Source organism: Clupea harengus, chromosome 19 (genome assembly GCF_900700415.2).
Source record: "Clupea harengus chromosome 19, Ch_v2.0.2, whole genome shotgun sequence".
Lineage (NCBI taxonomy): Eukaryota > Metazoa > Chordata > Actinopteri > Clupeiformes > Clupeidae > Clupea > Clupea harengus.
This window is the reverse complement of record NC_045170.1, coordinates 24,548,484-24,574,012: the sequence shown is the minus strand read 5'-3', so window position 1 is coordinate 24,574,012 and position 25,529 is coordinate 24,548,484. Positions and strand designations below refer to the sequence as shown.

At 42.3% G+C, this 25,529-nt stretch overlaps 3 protein-coding genes across 7 annotated transcripts; 2 read left to right on the top strand and 1 right to left on the bottom strand.

Moving 5' to 3' along the window:
- The first annotated feature begins 7,558 nt into the window (after window positions 1-7,558).
- On the top strand, window positions 7,559-15,268 carry wasf2 (WASP family member 2). 2 transcript variants are annotated; one of them, XM_031586319.2, is made up of 9 exons: window positions 7,559-7,742; window positions 9,064-9,219; window positions 10,870-11,004; window positions 11,187-11,340; window positions 11,575-11,692; window positions 11,871-11,995; window positions 12,577-12,693; window positions 13,084-13,538; window positions 14,055-15,268. In XM_031586319.2, exons 2-9 carry the CDS (start codon window positions 9,087-9,089, stop codon window positions 14,210-14,212), a joined length of 1,395 nt encoding a protein of 464 aa, XP_031442179.1. In that variant the 5' UTR covers window positions 7,559-7,742; window positions 9,064-9,086; the 3' UTR covers window positions 14,213-15,268. The 2 variants fall into 2 exon arrangements, with proteins under 2 accessions (XP_031442179.1, XP_031442178.1); XM_031586318.2 differs by having other exon boundaries at window positions 12,550-12,693.
- Window positions 15,269-16,482: 1,214 nt separating this feature from the next.
- On the bottom strand, window positions 16,483-18,835 carry gpr186 (G protein-coupled receptor 186). The gene is made up of 2 exons (XM_031586549.1): window positions 18,487-18,835; window positions 16,483-17,843 (listed from the first exon to the last, which is right to left on the bottom strand). Exon 2 carries the CDS (start codon window positions 17,839-17,841, stop codon window positions 16,873-16,875), a length of 969 nt encoding a protein of 322 aa, XP_031442409.1. The 5' UTR covers window positions 17,842-17,843; window positions 18,487-18,835; the 3' UTR covers window positions 16,483-16,872.
- cd164l2 (CD164 sialomucin-like 2) lies at window positions 17,851-23,385 on the top strand. 4 transcript variants are annotated; one of them, XM_031586553.1, is made up of 6 exons: window positions 17,851-18,204; window positions 20,997-21,092; window positions 22,120-22,197; window positions 22,476-22,511; window positions 22,643-22,793; window positions 22,916-23,385. In XM_031586553.1, the coding sequence occupies exons 2-6, from the start codon at window positions 21,020-21,022 to the stop codon at window positions 22,929-22,931; spliced, it is 354 nt and encodes a 117-aa protein (XP_031442413.1). In that variant the 5' UTR covers window positions 17,851-18,204; window positions 20,997-21,019; the 3' UTR covers window positions 22,932-23,385. The 4 variants fall into 4 exon arrangements, with proteins under 4 accessions (XP_031442413.1, XP_031442412.1, XP_031442410.1 ...); XM_031586552.1 differs by lacking the exon at window positions 17,851-18,204 and adding an exon at window positions 18,941-19,494; XM_031586550.1 differs by lacking the exon at window positions 17,851-18,204 and adding an exon at window positions 20,004-20,590.
- Window positions 23,386-25,529: the final 2,144 nt, after the last annotated feature.

Here is a 25,529-nt window from a genome sequence, read left to right as displayed (position 1 = left end):
GCTCTAAGGCAGGCCAATTTGGACTGTTTGCTTGATTTTCAGGGCCTTGACAAGAGCATTGGAGAGGGTGAGGGGTGGCGATGGAGAGGGAGAGGGGTGGCGATGGAGAGGGAGAGGGTGAGGGTGCTGCTCCTGAGTGCAGTGAGCCCAATCACCTTGATCCAAAGCTCATTCAGACGCAGGCAGTGGGTAATAGGGTTTGAACTGCACCCATGGCTTCATAACAGTCTATCATTTAAGGGGATTTGGGGTTTTCATTGTGTGAGAGTATGCACTTTAAAAAAAAAAATCTCCATTTATGAGAAAAGCTTGTCCTGCCTATATCCGATGGTTTCTGAAACTGGTAGAAGATTGTAGTAAAATGTGCATTGCGTGAGAAGTCTGTAGCCCACAGCCATGCTCTGGCAGTCACTTTAGAACAGCCAGTGAATACTCTCTATTGTCTTCAGTAGGGGCCAGGCAGCAAAAAGACAACAAGCACTGCTTTAATAATGTCATCAGCTCCATTAAGTACTTGATCACGACAGAGGCTTGCTTTGTGATCATGAAACAGATGGTGCTAACCAGGGTCGGTGAGTAACTATTTACATGTAACATAATTCAATTACAAAATAAATGTATTACAGTTACTGAGAAAATTATGTAATTAAATTAGAGTTACTAATAAAAATGTTGGTGATTACAAAGGGGTTAAATCCGAATATATTATTTTCGGTAAAAAAGGCTTTAAAGCCTAGCCTACATGTAGAGTATAAGATTCATTCTGTAATTCATTCATTCATTCATTCTCTAAATTTTTAGCAGGGTGAACTGGTAATAGTAATCTGTAACCTATTACATGTCAAAAGTAACCTTCCCAACCCTGGTGGTAACCTATTGCAACTAATGAGGAACAAAGCACAGAGTGACCCCATCTTTGAGAATTGACTCAAAGAAAAAAAAGTACTTTAGTCCAGACATCCCAAATTAAATCCTGTCCATAACGAGTCACTCCCTGCTTCAAAACATTGCCGACACCATTAGAGCTCTTCCTGTCCTCCAGTCGATGGAACACAGGGCATGTCAGGCACTGAGCAGCCTATGTGTCTATATGAGTCTACGTGTCTACACTACAGGGACAATGATCTGGTTTCACAGGAGGTGTTTGTGGGCTTGTGTCAAACTGGTGACACCACAGGGAGGGTTCACATGCTCCTACACGCCTAAATCTACCACTGACGTGCTTAAGAGGGCAGACCTATGATGGCGTTGCTAACATTGTCATGGCAACTCAATGGGGCATTAGCCATTATTAGAGACCACCAACCACTAGCTGTACATGCCAATTGTGGTGCACACTGCATTAGCATTTAGGGCAAAAGGTATGTACAGCTTCTGCTGTGATTAGAGATGCCATGGATTGGGTGAGTCAGTCAGGGGTTCTGTGTTGCCAGTCAGGGAAGGTTAAATCTAGGCATTAGATTGGACTAGGAGCTGTATTGGCCCGGCTATTGATTGCACCCACATTCCAGCAAGTCAGGGTGACAATGAAGGCAGTTTTCTCAATCACAAGTCATTCCACAGCCTGAGCGCTCAGGTAAAAGGATAAATAAGGATACTCGTCTGGTCATACTGGCACATGCCTCACACTCACTCCCACTGCCTGCATGAGCACTAAGGGTTTGCAGGAAATGCAGTAGCCTGGATAATTAAGTCATTTAGGTCCTCCCTTTAATTATGGAATATTCATATGGAAATATTCACACAGCAGAGGGGTCACATTTGGAATATCTTTCTCAACACCGTGCATAAAATGACTGAAATACAATTTTTCCACCTCAAACAGCGCTTTTTAAAAAGAGTGTTTATATTATATGTCAAGTTCAAGCTTTCTCTTGTAGAGACCCCTTTATCTGGTGCAACCTAAAACACATAAAACAAATGATACTGTTGCTTTAACATTTAAGCATTGTCCCTTTAAAAGGCTCGCTTCAAGAAAGATGCAAATTTCATCTCCTAGACCTAACAGTGAAGGCCATAGGCTCAGGGGAGAAAAATGTGGCTATCCCTGCAAAATCAACATAATTTCAATGGAAGTAATTGATAATTTTGGGATAGAGAACACTTCAAGCAGTTAGTTATCACATTTGCATGCCAGCATCATTAGCTAGTAATTGAAGATACATAAATTACAGCCAATTGTTCACACTCTCACCATCTGCGTTAAGATGGGCAAATTGAAAGGATACATTTTTAAACAAAAGACTGAAGTGTCCCCCCAAAGCTCTCTATGGGCACACAGACATTGGTTTCCTCATCATCTTCGGCCTCCACCTGAGAAAATAAGACATGTAATCCACTGCAACCACATCTGCCAGTGTACTGTATATGACAGGTTGCCTTCACTGCTCTCTCTGGAGGGGACAGAGGTGTGTACGTGGGCGGTGGCAGCAACACCAATGTCTCCCTATCAACTGTATTTGTTCCCACAATATCTATTATATTTTATTTGTATGTTTTAATAGCAACACAGGATTTTAACATTGATTCGTTGAAACACACCCTGTACAAATGACCAGGGTCTGATGTTACTCCCCCTTCCGCCCCTTCCATCAAGAGGCGACCCTGATTGTTGGAGGGCCAGCTCCTCAGCAGGAGTGTAGTACGGTGGAGGCCGGCCCACTCCAGTCTTTCTTGATTCGTTTCTTTTTCCTGTTGGCTGCAATCACTTTCAAAGCCATTTCATTGTTCTAAAGGCCTTTGTATAGCAATACAATCTTACTACAGAGACTGATTAAAGCACTCAAGCCTTGTACTTGTTCACCTTATAAGGCTACGTTTACACAGAGCCTGGATTGCCTGAATCCGGAAACATTTTCGGATCCGGTACCTTTTTTTATCGTGTTCACACGGAGCCGTGTCAAGAAAAATCTGCGTTCACACGGAAAACCCTGGAGCGGAACTCAGTGGTTGAATCTGCTGTAAAGCGGTCATGGAGCATGCGCATAAAGTGACAGAAGACAGAAGTGGATGCCGTAATGATTCATAGTAGTTAGTGTTGACTTCAATAAAATTTGCAAGGAGAGGGGCTAGCCTACTTCAGCCAAGGAGGTTATAAGTTTTATGTTCAAGAAAAAATCAAGTAGTACATTTCATGGTTTTTATGTTAAAACACTGTAGAGAAAACTGATAAATATGTTTTTTTCTCAAGTAAACACACTCACTTTCTCAAAACTCTTAACACAAAACCACAAACACAAAATGCAAAACTTTAAACGTAAAATGCAAACATAAACACTGCAATCAAAACTGTTTTATCCTCTTTCCAAAATGTTTTTTTTTTTTTTTTGCATCAAATTGACAAACATCAAATGACCTTTCTATTAACCAACAACACACTAGATAGGTTTCTATCCAGCTTATTAACATATTTTAAGTGCATTCATGAAAATATTGTCTGTGTCTGAGTCTGTGCAAATAGACACTCCTAATCAAGGAAGGAGTTCTAAACAGCTGCGGGATCACAATGTAAGGTTATCAGGGCAACTTTCATGGGAACACATCAATTTAATGAATTACCAACTGACGTTATTCAAAAAAAAGCAAGCATGTTTACTTTATGAAAAGACAATTCAATATTAACAACAATAACAAGATAGCATGAGCTTTGCTAGCCAACGACTGGGGAAAGTGTATTTTCTTAAGTTGCTAGCTGACGCTAGCTAATTCGTTCAGAAGCCACTGTTGGCCACTGTCACAGAAACCGCTGCTACTGTTCTCTCCTGTACTTTCTATTTTCCCATGGGGTATAAAAACACACAAAAAAGTCTATTAGACTCAAAGCATTGTCTCTTTCAATATTGAATCAAAGTCAGATGTAAGATGAGCTAACTGGTTTAAAAAAATCCTAAAATAATATTATCTAACTGTAGCTAAAAAACAGTTTATGCTAAGCAGCACATCAGCAGTCTCACAGAAAAACAAACGATTTTGACCATGACGCAAAAACAAAGTCATGTACTAGACCCGGTATATGGTACAAGAGATGAGAGAGGATGCAAAGATCCTGTCGACCACATCAATGTTTGCTGAAAGCAAGGACATCTTTATCATTTTAATCTCTCTTGTTGTTTGAATGCGAGGAATAACATAATGGTGTGATAGAGATCAAACACTGTAATTTGTCAGACCTACTGTCAATCATCTTTACATGAAGGACGTGCAAAGACGTGCACAATTGATTCAAAGCAGCAAGACGGCATTTCAAAACCTGGGACAAAAGGTCAGTTGACCCATAAAAAAACAGATTACACTTATTGAAATCCATTTATGTACTTTGTGCCAATGACATTTGCTTTATGTCATTTAAACTTTGGCAGCTTACTGCTCACTTTGTCAGTTTGTCTATGCAATATGCAGCAATGCAGGCAAGTCAATTATTTAAATATAATAGACACCAGCAATATGAAATCCATGTGTGTCGTTTTTTCACTTTTGTGAATTTTCTGAATTCACTTTTTGTGAAGAATTGCTTCATCTGCTTTAATGGACGAGACGCCCCTGATTCACCTGAAGTACTCAAAGAACTGATTCACCTTACTATGAAGTACTCAATTCAATTCAATTCAATTCAATTCAATTTTATTTATATAGCGCCATAACAATACAATTGTCTCTAGGCGCTTTACAGAGCCCAGAGCCTGAACCCCCTTAGTGCAAGCACAATGGCAACACGGGCAAGAAAAAACTCCCTGTTAGTCAGGAAGGAACCTTAAGCAGAACCACGGCACATAAGGGGGAACTCATCTGCTTGAGGTCGGCCGGGTGGAGATAGGAAGGGGGGGATGGGGGGAGGGTTGTGTGGCAGAAGGGGAAGGGAAACAACAGGTGTTGTACATAGCCTGCATTTGGTAGATGTACATAATATATATACAGACATCCGGTGGTAAATACATAATACAGACAAGACCAGTTTAGTGGGTATACACTGTGCTCATAGGGTTACTGTTACAGGGGTAAGGGGAGTAGGAACAGAACTCAGGCCGCCCCTGATTCACCTCACTATGAAGTACTCAAAGACCTGATTCACCTTACTATGAAGTACTCAAAGACCTGATTCACCTTACTATGAAGTACTCAAAGACCTGATTCACCTCACTATGAAGTACTCAAAGACCTGATTCACCTTACTATGAAGTACTCAAAGAACTGATTCACCTTACTATGAAGTACTCAAAGACCTGATTCACCTCACTATGAAGTACTCAAAGACCTGATTCACCTCACTATGAAGTACTCAAAGACCTGATTGTTTTCCAAGGCTTAAATAAATAAATACATTCACCTTACTATGAAGTACTCAGGCCGCCCCTGATTCACCTCACTATGAAGTACTCAAAGACCGAAAATTCTAACATCCAATAGTCACATCACTGACTGTTAACTGCAAGCCTTACATGTCAAATTCTCTCAACAATTCCCTGTTGATTATTTTCAATGGCAAACCAATGGTTCCTGGATCACCACCAACCTGCATTTCCTTTGTTATCTAAGTGGGCTGAAATCCAACTTCTACACCTGCCACTCATTCAGGATTTGAGGAACTACCACTACAGCACAGGTTTCTTCTGCTGCACCACAGCACGCATGTCTGGTGAATAGATGTGCCATGCTTGGGGTCATGTTTTGCACGGACAATAGCAGTTATTTTGCAGCTAACACTTTTGGCAAATTCAAGCTTCAAGTGTCGCTATCATGTTCCAATGTAAGTGTCTAATGTTTTACTTCAACATGTAATCAGATTCTGCAATACATTTTTTCTGACATACATGTTTTATTATGTTACTACTTGCCCATGAAGATCAAAGGTAATTTACTACATCAACAGCTACCCACACATTTCAATGAAGACTCTTTTAGGAAGCAACCTCATTTCCAGACTAAAGCCCAGAAAGTTATCTTTCCCCTCATCAATCCCTCCCCCTCTTGTCCATGTGTATTCCCAACCCTGCCACGCCCCCTTCTCCCTTGATGTTGATTCAGAGTGAGGAGGAGGAAGACGATATGGACGGTGACGGAGGTGTCTTTGTTGTTGTTGTTGTTGTTGTTGTACTGTATTGTTAAGCATCTGAATGGTGGAGGTAGTGCACTCTGATGTGGTATAATACATAGGCTAGGTTGTTGGGTATGAGTACTTGCATGTGGCAGTGAGAGGTTTGGCCGCTATGGGAAGTCCCCAACCAATTACACAAGGAATTTAACATCTTTTCCTGTGTATAACTTTCAAAGTTATCTTTAACATGTACTGTTTTCTGACTTAACTTTATTTGGGGCATAGCCATGGTCAATATTTGGCTTAGAGGAAATGCCTAACTTATTGGCCTAACCTCCAATAACATCTTTGCAGCTCAAAGATTGAATGCCGTTAGGAACTGACTCTAAGGGGAGTACATGCTTTGGCCTGCTGTGCAGGCAGCGTGCCACATGTGGCATGAGGAGAGGACATGGAAAAGCACAAAATGCCTTTGAATGCACTAATCAGCGAGAGAACGACAAGACCTTTGTAATGACACTATGGCCAAGGGCATAATGTCCAAAGTAAGCTATATGGTGAGTCTAAAAATGGCGATCAACATAAGGTCGGCGACACACCAGCCACTGCCGTCATGTCAGCAGGACCAGCAGTGCATAAAATAATGAGTGGTTATAATGAGTTTCACATCACAGGACTGGGGTTTAGGATCATTATTGAGGTAAATAGAAGGTCCAGATAGCATGAAGGTAGCAGCTCTGACAGCTAGGATCATGAGATACATGTACCTAATGTCCCTTTACCTTCCACTATTCAAACATTGATTCTCTCTGACAAAGAAAATCAACTTAACTTGGCCATTGCTGACTCTCACTATATCTGTATTCAATGTTGACCAAAAAAAATGTAAATGTGCAAATATTGACAATGCAGTGAACTGTAAGGACAAAATTAACATTGAAAAGTTAAATTAAACCAAAAGGGGGCATTGTGTGCCACTACCACAACCATGTATCAATTTGGTGTCTTTTCAACAGGCCATATTTGTAATAATTCTCAACAGAACAGGTTTACTCTCCACAAATGGGTTCCATGTATGATTGATATAATCGTGTTGAATAGCCTGTCCTCAAAAAAAAAAATCTCATGCCATCTAGAGGCTGCTGTGTTCAACATATGCATAAAATAGTAGCCTACCGATACAAATAAATACTGATTGTTTTGTCACCAAAATCGCATTTTTACCGGCCTTCTTCCTACTGAATTACCAAAGTAATTAGTGCGCTTTCGTCAGCCATTATTTGGTAGACTAAGCCTTTCGTTGAAAGTCATGGTGGAATTTGTAGCAAGACAGACCAGGCCTATTTCGGATCTGTCCATGCAAGCCAGAGATCTAGGAATGCGTTAACATACTCACCCCCACCCTGCGAACACTCAAACAGATGTTTGCAACTCGCTGGGTGGAGTTACGCCGTTTACGTACAAAATGTCATTTCCAAGCTCCCGTCGTAAAGGATTGATGCTATGTCCAATAGCATGCAAGAACAGAGAAACTCTGGCCAATTAGACGTTCTAAACTGAGGACCTGAAGTTTTCTGTGTTCCACGACGTGTTGTTAGTTCCGCAAATTTCAAGTAGACTAATAGGGCCCAACCTAAAGAAGCACAAAAGTTCTACTGCAATCAACGATCTCAAACATTCAAGAGCGAACATTTTCGCACTTTTACACTTGGTGAGACCTAACCGTCCTTGCTTTGATATTTATCTACTGAAAGTTAGCATTAAGTAAGAGAAGTTGGACTTTCTGTCGCGGATAGACAGTGCTGCTGTTAAGCTAACATTGGGATACTTCCTGCTTTTTCGCCTTCAGGCCTGGTCCGAAGGTTTTCTCTTGTTTTTTCGTTTTCGTTCCCTGCTTTGCTTATCTTCTTCATTGCTTAGCCTACAACACATATCACAATTACACAGCAGAGCAATACTATCAACTCTTAATCTTAGCCAACAAAGGCATAGTCAACTTGTTCACAGCTTGGTTCATGTTGGTGTTATCAGCCGAAACCATTTAAGTTAAATAACTAATTTAGCATGGCTGTTTTGTGGTATGGAATCAAGTTTCGACTGAGTTGATAAATTGATGGTTTTCTTTATTACAAATATTTAATGCCAATTTGATACAAGGGCTGCCCTCAGGCACTTCCCGAAAGAATGGTCAGCTCCCTCTGCCGTCTGAAAGCCATACTGCAGGGCCAAATGAGTTTCCCACGTCTGGCCGAAAATTACACAATGTACCTTAATTTCCTTCACAGAGGCTGATTTTGTACTAATAAGGTGTAACGTTATTGTTTGCGCATTATTGTCTATCCGATTTTTAACAGGCCATTTTATTAAGTGAAGCTATTGTATGGTTGGTGGTCTTCCTTATTGAAATTTGGGCATTGGGATATGTCTGAATTTGCAAATGCACACTATATGGCTAAAGATTGTGGAACAAGCGTGCTTGTTATGGTCATTGTGGAGTAGTCAAATGGCTACATCATGAGGGTGCTGGGATTAAAATACCATTTATTTCAGTCAGGAACTTTGTTTACATTTACATTTTCATGGTTTGATATTGATGTCTGAATGATGTTGTTTTTGTTTATTTGGGTAAGTGCGTTAAATTTGTAATTTTTGCTAAATTAGCAAGTTATATATTATTGTATTTTGCAGATGTTAATACATTTATATGTGAAGAGTAATGCTTCACATAATTTTTGGAATGCATTTGTTTTGAATACTGTCACAGTTTCTGCAGTTTGATGACTTGAAATGACATCCAGTCTTCTGGATCTGTTAGGCTGACCTTGGCAATCTGAGGTCTCAGAGTTTGAGAAAGGCCATCTAGCAAGATATCTATTCATGTCATACACCAGTGTCATTATGTGTGTGTGTGTCTAGAGTTGTTCCCTGTACACAGAGAAGTACTGAAATTATAATGTTTATGTTTGTTTGTGCTAGAGACGGACATTTTGAACTATCCTAAATGATTCAGCTCTTTTTCTTCTACCCTGCAGGGTCACCATACCCAGTCACCAGGATGCCTTTGGTGACGCGGAACATCGAGCCGCGGCACCTCTGCCGTCAGTCACTGCCCAACAGCATCAAGAGTGAACTTGAGTGTGTGACTAACATCACTCTTGCCAACATCATCCGTCAGCTGGGCTCTCTGAGTGAGTAGTGTGTGTCTGTGCCTGTGCTCTCTGAGTGAGTGTGTGTCTGTGTCTGTGCTCTCTGAGTGAGTGTGTGTCTGTGTCTGTGCTCTCTGAGTGAGTGTGTGTCTGTGTCTGTGCTCTCTGAGTGAGTGTGTGTTTGTGTCTGTGCTCTCTGAGTGAGTGTGTGTCTGTGCTCTCTGAGTGAGTGTGTGTCTGTGTCTGTGTCTGTGTTCTCTGAGTGAGTGTGTGTTTGTGTCTGTGTTCTCTGAGTGAGTGTGTGTCTGTGTCTGTGCTCTCTGAGTGAGTGTGTGTCTGTGTCTGTGCTCTCTGAGTGAGTGAGTGTGTGTCTGTGTCTGTGTCTGTGCTCTCTGAGTGAGTGTGTGTCTGTGTCTGTGCTCTCTGAGTGAGTGTGTGTCTGTGTCTGTGCTCTCTGAGTGAGTGTGTGTGTCTGTGTCTGTGCTCTCTGAGTGAGTGTGTGTCTGTGTCTGTGTCTGTGCTCTCTGAGTGAGTGTGTGTTTGTGTCTGTGCTCTCTGAGTGAGTGTGTGTCTGTGTCTGTGCTCTCTGAGTGAGTGTGTGTCTGTGTTCTCTGAGTGAGTGTGTGTCTGTGTCTGTGCTCTCTGAGTGAGTGTGTGTCTGTGCTCTCTGAGTGAGTGTGTGTCTGTCTGTGAATCAGTGCCAGTGGCTGGAGATCTGTCTTCATGTTGTTTTAATGTAGTCACTGTTTAATGAAGGTGTTGGGTGGGTATGGGTGTTTCCCCTTTGTATACCAGCAAAACCACTCCACAGTAAACACATTTGGCCTACGACTAAAACTGGTTGCACAAGCAGGTGGTGCAACAGTACTAGGCGTCAACAGGATTGTGTTTTGATTGAGCCCTCATATTTTAGTGCCCTCATCTGAACTTTTACCGATAAAAAGTAGTCTACTATGCACCTTTTTTAGCTTTCCCCTGTTAACTTCCCTTTTTTATTTGCAGCTAGTTGCTTGGCTGTCTTTGGCTGTGTTTACATTCAATCTGATACGATTATTTCAGATTCCAACCTGTTCCAAATGGACTGTTGTCCATGTACATCCTGGGTATAGCAATCATTTTAGAATAGAGAATGCATATAAATTAAGGGAATAAGGAATTATTTGGTATTTGCATAAAGCTCTACCCATGAATCTACCAAGATGCGGATGGTATACATTTTGAGGACATTACAGGGCATCGCAGGCTACCAGAAGCCCATTCTGTTACAGGAATTGAGCTACACTAAGTTACCTGTGCTAAAGGTTGACATATTGGCTCTTTGTTCCTTCAATCTGATAAAGTATTTTTTGAAACACCTGTTTGAAAGTTTCCAACACAATTTGTGTCTCTAACTCACAATTTTCTGCTGTCATATTCATTATTGGTTAGTTTTGTGCATGATGACAATGGATTTAACGTGCAAAGAATGTATCAGTCACTGATATGACCCAAAACTCAAAAAGAAACCAAGTTAGGTGGAGGTGCCATGGAGTTCCACAGAATCATCTAGAAGTCACAGCTGCTTGTGGTGTGAACACTGATCTTTTGATGAGAACCTTGAGAACTGCAATCAAAAGGGGGCAAACATGCATTTGTGTGTGCCTGTCAGACTGGGCATAGCAGTGATTGTGTGTATGTGTGTGTGTGTTGCAGGTAAATATGCTGAGGATGTGTTTGGAGAGTTGTTTGTCCAAGCCAGTACATTTGCAGTGCGTGTGAGCACACTTGGGGAAAGAGTGGACCGCCTGCAGGTCAAAGTCACACAGCTGGACCCCAAAGAGGAGGAGGGTAAGGGAAGCGTGTGATACATGGATGTGCTCCACAGGGGGCACACTTCTCCATAGGCTGCAGCAGAGAAATGCAGCCCAATCTAAACTTGTATCCGCCACCTGTTTTCACCTCTGTTCATTTCCTCTTTCAGTAACCCTTCCTGAAATCGTGTCATTCTCTGCCCCCTTTTTCTCCCCAAGTCTCTCTGCAGGCGATTACCACCCGTAAGGCCTTCCGCTCCAGTCTGACCCAGGATCAGCAACTCTTCAAGCGACACTCCTTGCCCGTCCCTGTGCAGGAGACCTATCTGATCTGTGATGAGCCTCCACCGCTCAACAATCTCAGCTCATACAGGTAGATAGTCCCATATGCATGTGCACATACTCCACTACATATAGTATATGCAAGGAAAGATTGTTTTTAAAGTCTTGCCTTGTGACATGCTGGACTAGAAGTGCCTCCAAAATGCTGACAAGCCAGTTACCCTTTGAGTACCATCTTTCGGTGAAAGTTCAACCCATCCTCAACATCGTTCTCCTTTCTGGCTCGGCTTGCTGCCCCTCTTTCACTTCCTGTCGTCCTTCTCAGGGATGATGGCAAAGAGGCTCTGAAGTTCTACACAGATCCGTCGTACTTCTTTGAACTCTGGAAAGAAAAGATGCTGCAGGACACCAAAGACATCATGAAGGAGAGACGCAAGCACAGGGTGAGACGAGACAACCACACATGCTTACACAGTTTGAGATTTGAATATTGTGCAGCTAAGCACTGACAACACACACTCACTGAAAGAACGTATGTTAATAATATTTTTGTCTAAATGTGTGTGTGTGTGTGTGTGTGTGTGTGTGTGTGTGTGTGTGTGTGTGTGCGTGTGTGAGCAGAAGGAGAAGAAGGATGTGGGGAACCGCAGGAATCAAAACCCACGCAAGATTAAGACCCGCAAGGATGAGTGGGAACGGCGCAAAATGGGGGAGGAGTTTGTTATGCCCAAAAGTGTTGATTCAAGGTTTGTGTGTGTGTGTGTGTGTAAAGTGCTTGTGAGTTTAATGAGGCTACTTTGTTGTAATTGTCAGAGAGCTGTTATACAGCCTTACCCCTGCAACCCAATCCCAGCTGTAATGATCAGTGGGATGGTGGGGCCATATTATGGTTAGAGTGACCTAAAGATTTTATATTCTTGTAGTATTATTACAATTTGTCAAATTGTCCATAGATGACTTTGGAGATGTTTAATGCTTATGGAGGTGTGAAATGATTGATTCCTCTATTTATTCTGGTTTTTATTAGAGCAATACTGCTATTTTATGAATGATGTAGAATGATTTTATTAATGCTGTAGAATGTTGTACCTGCTGTTTACATGTGGATTTAGCTTGGCACTTACAGGGTACTTAGGCAGTGTTCATCTTCAACTAGGCAGAGTTTGCAGCTAGGAGAAGCATCTTTGCTCATTGTGTGTGGTTTTGTGGTGTGTGGTGTGGTGTTTGGGATGTGGTGTGTGGTGTTTGGGATGTGGTGTGTTGTGTGTGTACGTGTACGTGTACCTGTACGTGTGTACAGAAACTCATCTGAGGCTCTGAATGGCAGTATGGGCTCAGGTGATGATGGCTTCATGGGCTCTGACAACGACTCCACCGGGTTCGACCCAGGCTCCCCCCTCCCCCCGCCAGCTCCTGATGATTTGCCTCCTCCCCCACTCGACATGTGAGTCCCCTATTTGGGCTTAAAATGAGAAGGACTTCGTAATGGGACTATATTCAAAAATCCATGTTGTGATTTTTCAGCCAGTATCATTGAATTAGTTTCTAACTGCTCTTTCTCCATATGTACACCTTTTGTGGTCATTCTAATTCAGACAAATAAGACTGAAAAACAGGTTGAAATGTTTTTTGGGCTTAGACGACTGGACTAGCTGTGGCTAGCTAATGTTATTTTGAAAAGATTATGCTGAAGGATAGGCCACAGCTAGTGACATTGGGATCACTTCATGATGGAATGTACTGATTACAACACTGGGGTTTTACTATGTCAACTCGAAGAGTTCACTCTCACGTGGATCCGGTGTGATGTTGACCACTCATTGTTTTCCCACAGGTACCCTGACAGTGGGCCACAGAAGCGCAGCAGTCTTTTAAGTCCCGCCCACCCACCTCCAGCTCCTCCAATGGCTTCCCCTACTCCTTCACGTCCTAGCCTGGCCCCACCCCCAGCCCCACCCCCTCCTCCACCATGTGACATGGCCCCACCCCCTCCACCACCTGGCTGGGACCCCACCCCTCCAACTTCCTCTCCCATGTCCACCTCTCCTCCTGCACCCCCACCTCCCCCCATGGCAGGGGTTCCACCTCCTCCCCCTCCTGGAGCGGCTGCTGGAGGCCCACCCCCTCCTCCTCCTCCTCCTCCCCCACCAGGTCCTCCCCCTCCTCCCTCTGCTGGACCGCCTCCCCCTGCTCCGGCCACCTCCTCTGCAGCCCCTAGCAAACCTAAAGCTCAGCCTGCTTCTGACGGTGATCCAGGACGCAGTGACCTCTTGTCGGCTATACGTCAAGGTAACACCTGGATGCCTATTTACTTTTTCTTCATCAATGTTTCTGTAATCATTTTTATCCACTTCACAGGTGATTGGCCTATGAGCTTCACCAGTGCCCTATTGGTCAGCATTACCTGCTTCCACCTCTTACGACAAGGATGGATGCCTATACATATATATATAGTATATATATATCTGGATGCCTAAACATACATATATATATATATATATATATATATACATCTGTGTGTGTGTTTATGTATATATAAATTCTCACAAACCTTGCTCGATTTGGATGTTTAAGTTTAGCATGTACCTATTCTGGTCCTCAATCTGCCAGATATACTGTGATTACATGCTACATGCTACCTTGAGGCCTTTGAAAAATGGTTTCATGAATGCGCCTATGGCAAAATTGCAACAATTCCAACAATGCACCTAACCTATATTCCATGTCCTTATGTATGAACTCATGTGTCTCTCTTCCTGTGTGTGTGTGGGCGTGCCTGGACACATGTGCGTGTGCATATTTTAGGTTTAAACCTACGCAAGGTGGAGGAGCAGCGGGACCAAGAGAAGAGGGACACTGTGGGCAATGATGTGGCTGCCATCTTGTCTCGTCGTATTGCCGTAGAGTGTAGTGATTCTGAGGATGACTCATCTGAGTTTGACGATGATGATTGGTCTGACTGAGACCTTCTATCTGTGTGGGTCTCCATGTGTGTATGTGTACGTGTGAGTCTGGATTTCTGTGTGTGTGCGCGATCATGGTCTCACTCACACAACCTGTTTTTCTCATTTAAAAAAAATGTCGTGTTCACCTTCAAGACCAACCAGCAGCATTGTATTGACAGGACACTTGTGTGTGTGTAATGTGTGTTGCTTGTGTGTTAGCTCATATGAAAACAAGAGGAGCCAATTATGCCATTCTTTGCCATTTTAAAGTAAGTAGGAGAATCAAATAGAACCTCCCCGTCCCTTCACAGAGGCAAAGTAGTTAAAGTAATCAGATACCATGTTTTCATTTCGGCTGTGGTATGGCATACAGCAGTCTCGGTTGGTTTTGGACCAGATAGATACTGGTGTTGAGCAGAGTAATGTCCATTCCCAGACGAATATTCTTTCCTAAAACTGTGTGGAAGTCAAGGAATGTTTGTATGTGTGAAATAGATGGTGTGTGTGAAACAGATCTACGTTTGAGTCATCTGAGAATTTTTGTATGTTGTTTGAGGATATAGCTCTTACTGGGTTGATGAAATGTTTATGATTTACTTTTTCATAATGTTGCTTGGATTTCATTGTAACCTTATATAGACACACAGATCATGTGCGAATCTGTTTATTGACATTTTTTTCTACAGAGAAATCAAAAGATTTAAAGATAAACTTTTATATCTATTCATTTATTTTGTACACAATGCTTTAGCCGTTTTCATCGGTGCAGCTCTGACCTGCACTAATGACCTTGTCCCAAATGTTGCATCATGGGATTGTCTTTTCAGTGGTTTTTACTGGCTCTGTTGCCACCCAGTAGCCAAGTTGGGACCAATCCAGAGATACATTCTAAAGTGCCTTTTAATGTACTAAGTGCCTTACCTTTCAAAGCCAAAGCTTGATGTCGCCCCTCTGTCTATGCCAACTCTGTAATCAGACAACCAGTAAAATATATATACTTGACTTCTAACGTTTGCATATATGTTGAGGCTTTTTACATGATCAGTTGAGTAAAATAAACAAGATTAATGTACATCCTTTTGTCTGTGTGTGTCATTGACTCTCCCTCTGAACTCTCACTGTAGTGAAAAGCAGCACACTTCTCTCTGGTCAAATTGAAACTTGGTTTAAATCTGCAGGCTGTGATTCAGTTTCCATTTTACCATAGGTTGTTGATCAAACAGCCAATCAAATAACACCCTTCCTTTCCGTGCCCCTGAAGCAACCATCTACAGAGGCATGAGGGTATTCCAGAAAGCAGGTTTTGATAAAACTGAGTTTGTTAACCCTGAGGAAAAAACTGGGTAACTCAAACTTAGGATCAGTTACCACGGTAACTGACTCTGTTAACATGACCTGCTTGCTGGCAGTTTATTTATTTTTTGACAAACCCTGAGTTTCTTCCTATCTCTTCCCTCCTGCTGAGCAGCTACTGTACATGGGGTGATCTTTCATTCATTTGCATAGTCTTACATTGGGAGGGGGTTTTGAGAACCTTAATTGATGTGCCATCTTTCCTTGATGACTATATAATCGAACATTACCATTTTTTTAAATGAAAATATTTTCTTCAATAATATTCCATCACTTGTCAGCTGTAGCAATAATGAAAGAAATTGTGGTTTAAATGTAAAATTCAGAGTCATTGACTGATGCAGCAAATTATTGCAGTTAATTTGTGCTGGGTTGTGCCGTTAAGATCATCATGTGTGTTAAGGTTTTAAGTTATTTTTTAGTCACTGGTCAGAAAATGTTAAGTTTAATCACTTAAAATCCTTAACAGCACAAATGACACAAATGAACGGCATTAATTGTATTAATTGTCTGATGACATGCATGGCCAGCTTCATGGTGGTCTGCAGCTGTGTTGCTTCTTCTCTTTTGGGGCTCACCCTAGCCATGGCCATAGCGTGTGTCAGAACGTCTAATACCAGTGGGGGGAAGTAGGAGCACCTTGATTTCTCACCGGTTGCCATGGTGACTCATAGTATTGGAGCTCCATTGATGATGGCTTTTTATAGACATCAGGTACGCACTTAACTCGGACTGAACTAACTCAGAGTTCAGGGTTAGGCTAAGAGTTTGGTAAACCTGCTTTCTGGAAGCCCCCCCAGGGCTGTAGGAACTCCATGTAACACAAATTATTTTGGATGAAAGTGAAGGAATAAATATACAGTACAATAATGTAATTAATGTAAGACCTATTTCATCCAGCAACACAATGTATTTTGAGACTGTTGACTTCGTTTTTTAAAAACAGATGCTTTAATTTGTAGTAATGAACATCATAAAATAAATACACAAATTGATTCCATTCATACTGACAATCATCCATTTTCTGTTACAAACCCTCCAAGCTAAGAGCAGCACAGACTCATCAGGTATAGGCTACTAGCACCATATTAGTAGTTATACTACCAGAAAACACATCAGTTTCAGCAGTGTCATTCAATGATGAAAGTATAAACAGTCTGTCTTGTACAAAGTGCAAAGAAGAATGAGGCACAGGTCTGATGGGTTGAGCTCCGTCCAGCTCTCTCCATCCCTTCTTCCGTGGCAGGCGTTAGCAGCAGCCTTTGGCAGTGAACTGCCCATGAGGTCCATCAGATACTCAGTTCTGGAAAATGGTGTGGTGTGAGTCAGACGTCACTGGGTGTGTGTGTGTGTTGTAAATGTGTCTGCGCACAGCCAAAAGCATTTAGCAGGACATTGCGGATGTGTGTGTTGCGGTAGGCATAGATGAGTGGGTTGATCAGTGAGTGCGTTGCTACAGGTACTAATGTTGCATAGGTGTAGTGACGGGGTAGTGAACCATCTCCTAGGAGACCATAGAGGGCAAAGGGCAGCCAGCAGCTGGCAAACGTGGCAAAGCTGAGCGCCAGTGTGTTTGTGCGGCAGCGCGTGGGAGTTTGTGCGGGAGGGAGTGTGTGGCGCTGCAGGGCAATCATCCGGGTGTGGCGGCGCACAACTTGGCAGACGTGGGCGTTCAGCTGCAGCATCACCCCCAGGATCAGCAGGAAGCTTCCACAGAGGACACTCAGGTGGACCCGCGTCAAGGGATGCACCACACTGCAGGAGCTGAGGCTGAAGTGCGTGGATGAAAGGGAGTCCAGGGTGCAGCTCACACCCAGTAGTGGCAAAGCTCCTTGCAGTGCTGCCAGACACCATGTCATAGCGAGAGCAACACGTGTGTGTGTGCGGTGTGTGTGAGAGCCATACGTCAGTGCACAGCGCAACGACAGGAAGCGGTCCAGGGTAATGCCCAGATGGGAACACACACTCGCACTGAGTGCCCCCACACAGACACACACACTGGCTAGTGACAGCACTTCCGAATACACAGTTATGCGTGACAGGAAGCGAAGAACTAGACCCACCCCTGCCAAAGAGTCTGCCCACGCAAGTGAGCCGATAAGAAGGAACATAGGCGCCTTCAACAGTTGCGAAGATAAAATGGTTGCCACAACAATTCCGTTTTCACAGCAGATCAGGATGCCGGATATACATTCAGCATAGTCCCATAGGGTCACAGGGGTGCCAGCCGGGGAGGGTGAGTTCAGGGACAGAGAGGGCTGCAACCACGCCAGGTCTGAGTCATTCACATCCATGTCTGTCAGAGAAAGATGCAGAAAGGTTAGTATCTCAGCCCATCACTCATATAGCACTGGTTTCATGATTGCTTTCACTGCTGTTCTCAACAAATAGTATGCCTACATATTTAAGTGCTCCTGTAGCCATCAATTTAGTATGCAAACACACACACAAAGGCTCCCACACTACCTGTTCTATCTCCTGAAGGATCGAAACTATTCCCTGAAAGATCGAAACCCTTTTTACGCTGATGGGAGGGGCAGAGCAGACACATTACACAACACCCTTCACTTTCGCCTACTCGCTGGCACAGCTGCCTTTCTTGACTGAACATTTTATGCCACCAGATTTAACCAGTTGGTGTTGAAGGCAGCATTTGTGTAAGTAATCATCGCTATTGTATAACAATTGCAATTTATCTTAATTTAACACCTGTTTACTCTGTTACTAACAAGGCAATCAAAGCGCAAAAACAGACCTCAATCATTGCCAATGTTCTATCTGATTCCGTGAAGAACATTCTAGCCTACTACAGTGCGTCGCAACGCTATGAACCCACAAAACAATGTCCTCTGCACGAAACATCTGCATGAGGAGAATGTCCTAATGTGTAGTGCAGAGATTGGTCATTCACACAAGAGCATTTTATGCACAACACTAACCTCAAGCTGACGAGAGAACAGTCTGTCCTTGCAAAAACGTTTAGCAGGTGCCAGGTGCTGAATGAGCTTGCTTCTCGGCAGATGTTTGCGGTGTCTATCAGACACTCTTTCTAGAAAGAAATATCGTTGTTTGTTGTGTCATCGTTTTCGTCCACACGGTAAGGTTAAAGCGGGCACATATGAGTCCGATGCATTGGTGTCTGGCTTCAAGTAAGGTGGGCGACAGAAAATACCCGATTCCATCAAACCCCTCAGCCAATCGGAGGGCTCTCTCTGTCTGAATGGGATAGTGTCATTTCATTCATAAAATCCGCATCTTCAATGCTCCTCCCACTGCAGTGAGGTGGGCATTATAGCCCTATTTCGGTAAGCAACTGAGAACAAACGTACGCACGGTCTTTCCCGCTTCCCTCGCGCTAAATGTGAGTCACCGCTCTCCTTGGTGCTGAAGTAGGCTGTCATTCAGACCTGAAAGAAATTAGCCTCATCCCGAAACATGATATTGAGTTTCTGCTCTTGTATTGGGTGGAGGAGAAATACTTCTCCTATTTAGCTCTTTAATATATTCATTTTCACACAAAAGTGTGTGTGGTGTTAATTCCATCCCCATCTTGCTTCTCTATTTCATCAGTAGGACTAAGACTAGCAGAACCTCACTTAACCATGGCTTCATAGGCCTATAAAAACAAATGATTCCTAGCGTGGATTTCTCACATCTTAGCTGAACATGCCCTGAACATGTAAAACGTCTCTCAAATCTATCGATAGGCTATATTTCGCATGAATTTCTGAGACGTAGGCTATATGCCCACTTAACCAAATATGCCATCAGTGAAGGAATCCCGGTGGTCCATGGATCTTCAGAGATTTACGTGGTTGCCCCTGACCACACATCTCTGAAGATCTCTGGAAGACCGCGGGAGTGGGCGAGCGACAGTGGGCGAGATCGTTAAGGCAAGCCGGATGGAATTCCTCCCTGTCCTGACCATATAAGGACTGACGGTTCCGGTGAGCCTCTTTTTTTTTTTCCTTCAGCTTTCATGACCACACCATACTGTAGTCTAGATGGGTAGACGCGAGCTTCAAGAAATGGCGCATGTTGAGATTTTGTGTCGCAGCATATGATTTTATGATGGAAGGGATGGAGCGTTCATAGCTTGATGTTGCCTTTGATTACTTAAGCGCGCAGGCGTGTTTTTTGCATTGCATTTACATTTTCCTCCTACGTTCTTAGATGATATGACGACAGTCCTCGTTGCATTAAAATGCAAGAGAAGTCCGATAGTTAAAGCGGACAGATATTGGGGCATGGAAAATGATGAAAACGGTTATGTAACAGCAACCTATGTGAATGAGTTCACAAATGATGACGAGAATGTATCACCACTCATATCTATGCTCCATCTGTTGATTGCTGAGTGTTTGCTGAGATCAATGAACGTCACATCTCAGGAAAATGACTCTGTCACATCTCAGTAAATGACTTGAGAGGAAGTTAGACAGGCAAAATACAGCAGGGTATGACGTGAGCTCTCTGACTCTCTTACAGACACACACAGCCTGTCTTTGAAACACACTGCAGCGTAATTAAGTATTCAGAAGTATTCAAGAAGAGTTTGGGCGAATAGATGACTTGTGTGTGAAGGATTGTTTTGATAGTGTTGATAGTATGCTAGGTATGTGGTCACAGTGGAGTGGGTTTCCAGAGTTTTGGGGGTGGATAGGGAGTGTGGGTTGCCAGGTAACATGCTGTGGTAGGGTCACATTACCTGCTCAGCAGTGTCTCTGTGACGTTGAACTCACACAAAACGCACCCTCCCCACACACACACACACACACACATATAAACACACACTGCCGTCCTCTCACATCATCGAAGGAGTGAGAATCAGGAGAGTGTGTGTCAATTCTGGAATGTTTAACATGGTGTAGGCTTCACATCAGAGCGACTAGAGTGCCTTTTTGTTCATTGGATTTCTGCACTGTATAGAGTGCTTGTGTGTCAGCTGTAAAGTCTGTGTTAGGATGAGGGGCTTATTGCTTGTGCTGCTGGGGACATTCGTGACATTGGAGGTGATTCAGATGATCAGTGCCCAAACTGCAGGTAAGAAACAGGACTGTGAAGAAAATTATATGCTGAAGGGGTTAACATGACTCACCAATGACTAAATCAACATCAAAATGTATGTTTTTTTTCCCCTCAGGAGTAAAATACTTGATAATAGTGCAGACTTTTGCTATCCAGATATTACATTTGTGACAAGTCTTTACACATGCACAGAAGCAGTATATGTGTTTTAAGAAGGAGGTTTTGATGGCGTTCATGTGTGGCAAAAGGGTTTGAGATGACTTTAAGAAGGTTTTGGTTAGTAGTTAAACTACACACATTGTCTTGTGCATGACACAGCAAAATTGTAGACGTTAGCAGGAGGGACAGAAAAGCCATGGGTTCTTGGTTACAGCTTCTAATAAACAATATCAGTATTTATCTTGCTGCTTGTGTGTTGCAGCAGGCGATGAAGATTGTTCCAAGATGGATTCTTGTGATCAGTGTGTGAGTCTTTCCCGCAACCTCACACCCTGTGTTTGGCGGATCTGTGACAATGGTGAGACACACACACACACAAATGCACGCGCGCGCACACCACAAACACTACAGTCTTCTAGACAAAGTTTATGCTATATATGAGCTTATGTATTATATATGAGCTTTACACAGAAACAGCCAGTAATTCAGAAACTGATATTTCATCACATACACACTACACACAAATGAACATCACACACACACACACACACACACACACACACACACACACACACACACACACACACACACACACACACACACACACACACACACACACACACACACACACACACACACACACACACACTTCCTCAGTGACACATGGCTATGAGAGTAATGCGAGCCTCTAAACCCTAGAACCATCAGGTTAGTGAATTATTCAAGCCCTTGCATGCAAAACACACAAAGTCACACACACCTCCACAGACTTCCATACTCTCTTTTTTCCTTTACACACACACACACACACACACACACACACACACACACACACACACATACACACATTCACACACACACGCGCGCACACACACACACTCACACACACACACACAACCACACTCACTAATTTTCACACACGCACACGGTCTGTCTTCTTCAAACTCATATGTCTGCACACATGAACACACTTCTTGAACTCAGTCACACACATTATTAAATATTCAGTGCCATGATCCGTGCTCCTTGTTCCAGTTCCATGCCATGGTGTTCACCTGAGCTGTGTGTATGTGTGTATATGTGTCTGTGCGTGCTGTGTGTATGTGTGTCTGTGCGTATGTGTGTATGTGTGTATGTGTGTATGTGTGTATGTGTGTCTGTGCGTGCTGTGTGTATGTGTGTATGTGTGTATGTGCGTGTAGGCCTGTGTCTCTGCAACTGAGTAAAAATATGGCTACCAAAAGACTGACTTAAGAAAAGGCAGACTTGTATTTCCCTGTTCTGTTTTGCCCCACTCTCCACACATACACTCTCTTCCTTCTATTCACAATTTCTTGCTTTTTCACCTCACTCTCACCCTTATAATCTCTCTCTTCCTCACTCAGACAACAACACAGGGTGTGTATCTGATACTGAAGACTTTCAGGACTGTAACAGGCTAAACGAAACAGACATGTGTGCAGGTAAGGTTTGATTGTATATGTACAGAATGTGTTGACATTTAAACATCAGACATTTAAAGGTCAGACCAAGCTAAAGTCAATATTCAGCTTATTCATGCTATGGCATACATTTAATGGGCCCATTACATTTGTGAAGACACAGTTAGTTTTAGCTTATAGAGGCATGGGCCAAGGTATTGACTGGTTAGGAAGTACAATGTATTCACCATAATGAGCAGTCCCATCTCTCCCTGCCCGACCCCCCTTTCCTTTACGTTTATTTGGGTATGTTTCTCCAGGCACTGATATTGATATTGATATTGATATTGACATAGGTGAGTGCATTTAAAGTCATTGTTGTCTTAACACAACTATTTTTAAGCATGGTGATATGTGTATCAAATGATCTTACTTTCTCCTCGATGTTCCTGTCTTATCCTGTGGGTTCTCTGTCTGTCATCCATAGATGCAAAACCAGCTCCAGCTCCTGAGCTCTCTCAGGCATCTTTTGACCTGTCCAGTTTCATTGGGGGGATCATTCTTGTACTGGTGCTTCAAGCAGGAGGCTTCTTTGCTATGCGCTTCCTGAAGACTAAGGACGGCACTTATGAAACCATGTGAGTATTTATTTATGTGTCTTTGTTTCTTACTGTGACTGCAAGTGTGTGTAATTATGAATATAATATGTATTTGGGTAAACCAAGGTGACATCTTTAATTTCCCTTATTTTATCTCACAGAGAACAACCCCAATAAATGGAACATCTTAAAGAGATTCAATCGATTGATTGAATTGACGGGTGATATGTGGAATCATTATATTTCATTCATTTATTTATTTATTTCATTTCATTTATTGGTTAATGTTGTGTCACAGTGAATACCTATATTTTCCTGTCACTATCTACCATCTATGTCTGAGTGCATAGTCTGGACTGATTACTTTTTTTATTATTCTTTGTAAAGGCAATTTACATTGTGTGTTTAATTTTTAAAGATGATTTATTTAGCTTATTATGTTTTTTTTTGTGTGTTTTTATTTCTTGTTTAAAGGATAGCATTATCTTCGGCCTTGTCACTATTCTGCTGTGTTGCTCAATGGTTGTCAGCCTAATCGTTTTAGACCTCTCCAGATGTGTGTTAACCTACCATGGTTTGCCCCACTAATAAAAATAAAAATATTTATTTCATTATGAAATAATACTTTAAACGATTGATGTTGTATGTTGCTAACAGCACTGCCAGCTGTTCACACATTTTGGGACAGATGCATACAGCACATGAAATCATTGAGGATTTGAATGTAACCAGATCTTACTTTCTAACTCAGGTCAAGCCATCTAAACCAAAGGTCTGTTCATTCTATTCATTTTGTGTTGTGTGGCATGCATCATCTTCAGTATCGTGCAGCGTCAAGAGAGGATGCCTTGGAGAATGCACAGAGAATGGGGAAACAAATCACTTAGGGCTCGTGAGCACATATTAACTATGTTTAATTGTAGATTAGAACACCCCAACTTACATTCACAGTCCATCACACACTCAAGTAAAAGTTACATTTGTCATTCATCAGCAGCAAACATTTTTGTTCAATCAGTGTCAATAACTGTAAAAAGCAGGGATAGCATATACTCATGGCCTTCCATTAAGAGGAAATAAAGCCCAAATATGTCAAAATGAGAACTGCTGTTCTTCCAGATTCTGTGCAGTACGCACTTTTAGGAGCCATGAGCATGCATAGTCCAGGTCATTCCAGAACCGAACCATATTTGGTTAAATCTGCTCCATTCACTGGTTCCTTCCTTCATTTGAATGACAATGAACTTACACCATCCATGCTCTCTACAGTCGTTGGTGAATGCTGCTAATAGACTCTCTAACTGCACTGCCTGCTGCCCCTCCTACGGGTCCTATTGAGAGTGGGTTCATTCATCTTTCATCATAGCATACATCTGGTATTTTTAAATGACATTCTGAATACACCAGCACATACGCACACAAGAAGGCTCCAAAAGTTTTCCTGATGAATTTAAAATAACAATAATAGTAACAAAACTACCTCCCTGAAATTCTTTCTAGCCTAGATAAGCCAAGGTGAATGTTTACAACGAAAGAAGATCAGTGGCTCTCCAGAGTGCATTTTTGTCACATCTCATTTCGAAGTTAATTGGAGTACTTCAAAAGAATCGCAAAAAACATATTGAATTGGTAAATGAATGTTGCTGTTGTATTGAATTGTGAAGTCTGGCAATTTACACTCCTACAATCAGGGGCGGACTGGGGGAAAAAAGTGGCCCGGGAGTTACTGTCAGACCGGCCCACTCAATACACGGCGCGCTGCCCAGTCAGTACACAGCGCGCTGTCCAGTCAGTACACGGCGCGCTGCCCACTCAATGCATCGCACGTATCGACCAGTCAGTGCAGTGGCATACTTGGAAAAATACTCATACACTTAACATTATTTTGGATGATTACAAAGCAATTACATCATATATGTTTGTTTTTTAATAACATTTGGATCCACCAATTTGCCTGGATGGACACATGGAATAAAATGACACTGGCTATTGTAACACTCCAAGGTAGGTATAGTTTGCTAGATGAATATGCTTAACTCTGGGCTAGTATCAGATGGTTATACTGTACGTACGGTATAACTACAAAGCCTTAAGGAATCTGTCAAAGTCACTGTCATCTTCAGCCTACATGAGTGGTAAATAGGGATTATTATGTAAGTATGTTAAACCATTGACACAACACTATCAGCAAACTATATTAGTGCCCCAGGTGGGAAAAAAACGACACTTAAGTACATTACATTTAAGTGTACTAAGTATACTTTTTTGTACTTAACTTTCCACTATTGGTTAGTACACTCAAAGTGTATTAGATAAATATACTTTAAATACATGTGCTGAATTGAAATACACTATTTTTGTATATTAAACTGTAACTTAGGTGTACATTGTACCCTGGGTCTTATCTTGGCTCTGGGGCCCCTGGCTGCTGCTTCTAGCAGCAGAATCATCAATCTAGATAACATATTAACATTGTGTATAATGTAAGTGTTGTGTGTAACACGGTGATTTTAGCATAACAAGCTAGCTGGTTAACTTAAGTTATTAGAAATGATAAGATTTCCCTCTTTACAACTACCACCATGGATAGCTTGCTCATCGATTGTAAGCAAGTAACTACGGCTAACATGTTAAATAGATAATCTCGATGATGACAACAGCGCCAGCTTGCTTATTTTACCAGATCATAACGGTCTCAATTTTGGACATTTATCTACCTAACGTTAGCTAGGCTAGCTTGTAGGGAACGTTACCTCATCTGTGAAAAGCAAGCTA